The sequence below is a fragment of the Triticum dicoccoides genome, chromosome 5B, assembly GCF_002162155.2.
Source record: "Triticum dicoccoides isolate Atlit2015 ecotype Zavitan chromosome 5B, WEW_v2.0, whole genome shotgun sequence".
NCBI classification, from domain to species: Eukaryota; Viridiplantae; Streptophyta; class Magnoliopsida; order Poales; family Poaceae; genus Triticum; species Triticum dicoccoides.
The window spans coordinates 510,509,502-510,516,260 of NC_041389.1; the positions used below are offsets into that span (position 1 = coordinate 510,509,502).

Sequence of the window (6,759 nt, forward strand, 5' to 3'; positions counted from 1 at the left end):
ACTCAAAGCCTCATTTCTCTGCCCATGTAGATTACTTTTTGGTTTTGTTCCTTGAGATTCATATAAAAGTGCAAGGGACAACGGTAACAGATGTGGTAGTTTAGCATGGATAAATGGAATCGTATCAGATGTTGTTGATGCTTATGTTAGTAGTTTATACAATAGATTTTGTTGATGCTTATAGTTGTAGCTTATGCAATTGTCTGTTTGTTGCCTTTGTGTACGCCTTAGGCTTTTTGTTATGTCTACAAAACATGGGGCTATAGTAGCAGTATAGCCCTATCTTCAAATATTTTTCTGGGAAGCTTAATAGTCAACCCTGTTGCCTTTGTTAATCGCTCCTCCTAGGAGGCTGTAACAAACTCTATCTTTTCAATACAAAGAAACGCAAGTCTTTTGCGTTTTCTCAAAAAAGATTTTAGCTGTTTTTGGGCATCACTACATTAGGTTTTGTAGACTAATACATGTTCGGATTTGTTAACGAGAATATAGAACAGAAGCATGGCAGATTATTGTTTCCTTAGCCTAAGTTTTTCTGTTAAAGCTTTGAGGCAATCCTAGGACAGTTATAGGATAGAGTTCTGGTGTTCTTTTCTACAGTGCTGGTAGCAGTTTGACCTTTGGGTTTAGTGTCGCCTAGTTTTTGCTTGAAACATTACCACACAGCTGTCAGCACATATTTCTACTATTGTTATAAAGAGCTTTGAAATGGATCTCTTATGATCAACTATATTGTAAATTGTAAAAGATTGGATTCGTCAATAGTGCTTACGCCAATCTGGTCGATCTAGCTTAGGGTTTGCATGCTGCTATGTCGTATCACCGTTTCTTGTCATGCATCAGTTAATAGTTTAATAAATCTGGTTCCTGTTTCCTTTTAGTACCCTTCCGGTATTTTACTGAGAACATGACTGATTGCCATTTTGGCATTAGTTGGATATTTGTTGTCAAGCTGCATGATAAGTTAAATAAATCACCATCTCCTCAATTGACAACTTGGGATTTTCTTATCTCAAAAAGGCCCTTATATTTATCAGTATGTATGAATATCTTTTAGTGAGTGTTATGAGAAATCAGCGGTCATATCGGATCTTGATCCCTTTACAGTCTTGTTGGTCCAAAAAAAAAATCTTGATTTGGCTGTCACTGCCTGCGTTCCATGTCATCTAGTGTTGTCGAAGAAATTGTCAAGAATGTTGCTACTTCAAAAGTGGAAGCACCACTTTTTTTAGGTGCATTCTTGCCATGCATTATAAAAATGGCAGGTATGTGAGGATAAACAATGGTAGGATGTGGTTCATGCAGTTTGTGCTCAAATATTTTTTTGTTTTTGAAACTGAATAGTTTGTGCAAAAATTTGATCAATAAGCTGGTCTGTTCAACCAACTTAAATGTATTATTGCCATGCATTATTTTCAATGTTTTTCATGGCATTCATGAAATTTAAATGTACCATTGGAACAATCAATTGACATTATGTTTACCTCATGTCAGGCATCACGTTCAAGATCATATTTCTCTGAAATGCGTTGAAAGGATTCTGAAGATATTGTCGTTGGTGATGTTAGAGTCGCTGAAGAGCTCATTGCGTTAGACATTGCTATTCATCCAAGACATGAGAAGCAAATGAGACCACATCAGTTGGCAGGTTTCCACTTTCTGGTTGTTTCATGAGTATTGTTCTTTGCTATGCTGGATACGGTCATGGGTGTTATTGTGGTGATCTGTTTCCTGCTAGTACATTGTTGTTTGCAAGCTTGTATATTTGTAGGTATTGAAGCAACTTTGCTCTTTGTAATGCTAGTGTGAATATAGTTTGCCCAGTTGAAGTATTTCCACTGCCCTTTACACTCACATCACCTTTGTGTTTTTCTTTTCTTTAGAGACTCCTTTTCTGGGTATTCTGTGCATGATTAGAAGCAAAGAACAGTATTTGAATTTGGACTGAATTTACTGTAGGTGATATTTCTAGTGTATCTCTAGTAGCTACTAGCTACTAGCTTTATGCATAAAGTTTCATTACTACTTGAATTGGATTGTACCAGGTGAAATGCAGAGCTCGATGCCAAAAATAAAGATACCTAGTAAACCTAGGAGAAAGAATTGATGAATAAGGTGCCTATTTGTTCATCAATTACTATGCTTGTGTTAAACAATTAGTGGGTTGACTACTACATAATGGCCGCTGCATTTTATGATCATTATAGTTCTCCACAGGTAACTGTCTGGGCTTCTACTTATGATTGCCTTGTACGCATCCCACATTTTTCTTGTCCACCTTGCATGGGGCTTATATGCAACATCAGCAAAAGTGCTACTTCCATTGCTGGTGCAAATTTGTTTCTTCTCTCTTATATGATAATAACTAATTATTCATGTGTTTCTGTAGGCATGTATTACCGCAGAAAAAGAAAGCCTTCCGACCCCATCAATAATCTTTCACTTACTGCAAAATGCAAATACGATTCGCAGTTGGGGATGTGGCAGTGTTACCGAGGAGTGGGACAGCTTGTATCCTCAGAAGGTCCAATTGTTAACTTTGCTTTCTACTCTGCCCGAGCCCGCTCTGAGTTATGGGCCGAGTGTTAAAACTAATATGGCCAATTCTATCGAGCAAAGAGAACAGAAAAAGAGTGACATAATAATTCTTCATTCGGATGATGATGATGAAAGCACACGAGCACACAAATAACTGACGCCTGAGAAAAACAAACAGCTCACACCTGAGAAAAATAAACAGCTGATACCATCAGAACAGGCTGGTTCTCTCATGAGAGGTAACCGAAGAAATTGATGAAGTAAATGAGACAATGCATGCTAGAGATCAAAACAGTCAAATTGTTCCATATAGTCCAAGTGCAACTTCAATGAATCAGTATCCTTCGGCCAGCTATCAACCATCAGCAGTTCTGTTTGAGAGAGTTTTATTGCAGAAAAGACCTGAGGAGGAACGTATCCATGATCTGGCTGTATGTACGTTTTACTTGCATTTTTTTACTGAGAGTTATATTGTTGTTTTTTGTTCTACATGTTTGTAATGACAAACTAGTAGCATCAACTTTGCACTGCCTCATCTGTATCTCTGAAGGGCGCTGCGAAACTGTTATCTTTGTTTTCAATTTTTTTAATGTTCATCCATAATTATTTGTCACATCTTAGTTCACAAGTACCCCTTTCTCTTGTACTGAAAATAATGGAGTATAATTGTTTGATATTTGCTGAATCTATTCCAATTCAATGCTGAAAGTTTTATCTTCCAGCCGTAACTCTTCCTGCTCAATGTAGGTCGCTACCCATAAGGAGAAAATAGCAGAAACACAAGTTTTCCCTTCACTTCCTAAGGAGAGAAAAATAAACGAAAAGTTGATCCAAATTCCCAAGTAGATGGGGATGTTGAAATTGTGCCAAGAAAAAGAAAAAGAAAAAATGAAGCAAATCCAGCAGTATTTGATTTGCCCTCAGAACCTTACAATCCTGTGGGGGAAGACGAGCCTATGGAGGAAGAAAATATACAAGAAAAGGAAAGTGATGATCTTGAAGATTTTTGGAATGAGTACTCAGTGGCACTTGAAAGCTCTAAGGTACAAATTATAATAACAGATTTATGACTTTTGTTGGTGCAACATTTTGAAACATATCATTTTGTAATTTGATAGTTGTGCTTATAATAGCGTGCTCTGTCTCCAAATTTATTCAACTTGTTAAGTTTGAGAATAGATGAGCTCAACTCAATAAGAGAAATCTGCAAACTTAATCTTCAGTAAATTGTTTATTTGGATTTATGTTGTTTGCCGTAATGATTTAGTTATATTTATTGGCCAGCTCGACACACTTGAAGAGGCATCCAATGAGAAAGAGGTGAACAACGTCTGCAATCATGAAATACAGATTCATGAAGATCTGGGCCATGTATGCCGCGTCCGCGGTATGATTGTGAGAAGGCCTGACACAATCATTGATTATCAGTGGAGAAAGGTATGTTATTTGTTTAAGATATGTGATGATGCTTCTATAACTCTGAGGCCGTTTAGCAACATATGTAGTTTTATTTTTCCGCAAGTTCTTAGCAAATAACCTTTTTAGCAACAAGCAAAGTGGCCCACAGGCACGTGTGGGATTCCCATTTGGTGTGCTGAAACTGCTTTGAAATACATTTTTTTAATTTTCGGCCCACATGCACGTGTGGGGTTCCCTCTGTTCCTTTATGTAAGGTGTATTATTTTCGGCACGGTGACCAAGGCATATAATTATAGACATGTTAGGACGAAATTACCCATGGCAAATTTGGTGTTTAGTGGCAAGTAAATTAATTAGTCTAGGAAAGTAAGAGATACATGCAATCGACTGAGAGATACTTTCCTTATATTCCTACAAGGAGAGATACAGACAATCAGGAGAGAGATGCTTTCCCTTTTTTGGAGGGCTAATAAGGAAATTATGAGGAATTAGAAGAAATGCACCTTACATTCTGGTATTTTATCAAATCACAAATACACCTTATATAAAGGAACGGAGGGTTAGTCAGGCAAGATCGATTGTGTTCGGTTCATAATAACTTAGTCACCTAGCCCACCTGTCATGCTCTTTTGGCTAAATTGCCACAGTTGTGTCCATCACACTTCGGCCAACCTAGTAACCATATGCCATGACTCTCGATCCATGTTCCTTTGTGTGTGGGTGCCACGCAGGGTTGGGGTGGTAGCATTCCTTGCGGTTTCGGGCGAGGCTTGCGTTGGCAGGGGAGGGATGCGCAGAATTGTCCGCCGGGCGTCCTCTTTTTCGGTGGATGCTTGGGAACTGTGAAGATCTTTTTGGTTGTGTTGTGCCGTACCGTGTCCTCATCGGTGGCGGGTGCATGTACCCGCCGCCCGTGGCAAATAGTAGGGGATCTCTGTCCAACCGCGCAGCCGGCGAGGAAGGAGGAAACGGTGAGGAGTCATTTTTTTTAGAATGAGGCATGGGAGGATTCAAGCGGAGGAGGAAGATGGCGAGATGATGAGCCTTAATGGTGATTGTGTTTGAGGTTGGTAGTGGGCCTCTTAATTGTGTTAGATGTACATTATGGAGGCCCAGTCGGGAAAGCCCATTGTGAGCCACTGCTGTTTGACGGGCGGGCGCACACAAAGGGCCCCTCTAGGAGACGGAGAGGGAGATGGCGGTGGCGGCAGGTGCAGCATGGTATCATATTCGCGGTCAGCGGTGGTGAGAGCGCGCCGCGCAGGAGGATGTTGGGAGGCGGAACGACAGGCAGCATCGTGGCACATGGCTGCACCCGCACCACGGGTGAAGCAGCAGCCACTAGGGAGCCGAGGCAAGCCGCAATCGTCCCTTAGTTTCTGTATACTTCTCTTGTCAGCTGTCACCGTAATTGTCAATAGAAATTGCCAATTTTGGTTGCTAATCCCACAGGTTAGCACAGTAGGCCGAAAAATGTTGTATCAGCCGCTTTGTCTCTTCTTCTAAGAAAATGATGCATCTTTCCATGTTTATTCTAGAAAGAACAAAGTAGGAGATGCTAGCTCTGTAAAATTATTCTTAGATGGTGCGACACTGCAACTGCTCCGCACAAATGTGCAACTCAAGCAGAAATGTTGTGTGTGCGTTAGTTCAGAGGAAATTATTTGGCCATGACCCTAAAAACAGGAACCTATTTGACCATCAATTTGATCTTGCAATGTTTTTCAAATTTATCCATGAATTTGGATTGGATTGGATTGGATTAGATTGTATGCCATAGTAGTTAAATGGATGTTTGGTTTGTCTACACAAAGACCGGTATGTTTGATTCAAGTCATTACCATACATCCTTACATTTCCCCTGTCAGTTTACCATTGTGATTATATTAGTGTATTTTCCTTGGCATTTATGGCAATGTCCCTCAACGTATCCATGAAATGCTTGTTTTATTTGCGTGTGTAATATGTTTTTGGGAGTCTATTTCTGCTCAGATATGTGTAAGATACTATTCCTCTATGCATAGGATACAATGCTTATAATATATAGCTGTTTAGCTGCTAACTCATCACACTGGTGTGTGGTTTCGCAGATTCACACGACAATCATTTTGTACAACTACTCTGGCCATGAGTAATGTTAGTGTAACATATAATGGATCTTTCCATTTTATGGCTTCTCCTTACGTTTTCAACCCCAGCCTCTCGAATCCTTGGCGCTTAATAGAAAAATCATTGTGCTAGTCAATGTAGGTTATGCGGAATGGCCTGGCATGAATGAGCCTACCCAGTCTTATCTTGTGTAACTTCACAGTTGAAGTAGTAATAATTGAAGCAGGTTTTTTATGTTCACCTAGTTTCTTGACACTAGTAGAAAAAGGGCCTAATGTGAAGCACATTAGTCCCGGTTTGTAACTGAACCGGCACTAATGGTAATAATTGAAGCAGGTTTTTTATGTTCACCTAGTTTCTTGACACTAGTAGAAAAAGGGCCTAATGTGAAGCACATTAGTTCCGGTTTGTAACTGAACCGGCACTAATGTGACCATTAGTGCCGGTTCGAACGGCTATGCATTAGTGTTGGTTCGTGTTAAACCTTTAGTACCGGTTCGTGCCACGAACCGGTACTAAAGGGGTGGTGGCAGACTGGAGTCAGGCAGGGGCCCCACGAGCGCCTTTAGTGCCGGTTTGTGACACAAACCGGGACTAAAGGTCTAACCTATAGTCCCGGTTTGTGTCACAAACCGACACTAAAGGGGTCTTAACCTATAGTCCCGGTTGGAGACATAAACCGACACTACAGGG

The 6,759-nt window shown here is 40.2% G+C and overlaps 1 protein-coding gene across 1 annotated transcript in view; it reads left to right on the forward strand.

Annotated features, from left to right (window-relative positions):
* LOC119311224 (proline-rich protein 36-like) overlaps positions 1-6,759 on the forward strand; it is an 18,673-nt gene that overhangs the window by 6,621 nt on the left and 5,293 nt on the right. Inside the window, exons 6-9 of the mRNA XM_037586863.1 lie at positions 1,495-1,648; positions 2,390-2,973; positions 3,286-3,581; positions 3,823-3,975. Coding sequence (XP_037442760.1) covers positions 1,495-1,533 — 39 coding nt within the window. The 3' untranslated portion in view covers positions 1,534-1,648; positions 2,390-2,973; positions 3,286-3,581; positions 3,823-3,975. The remainder of the gene's footprint in view (positions 1-1,494; positions 1,649-2,389; positions 2,974-3,285; positions 3,582-3,822; positions 3,976-6,759) is intronic.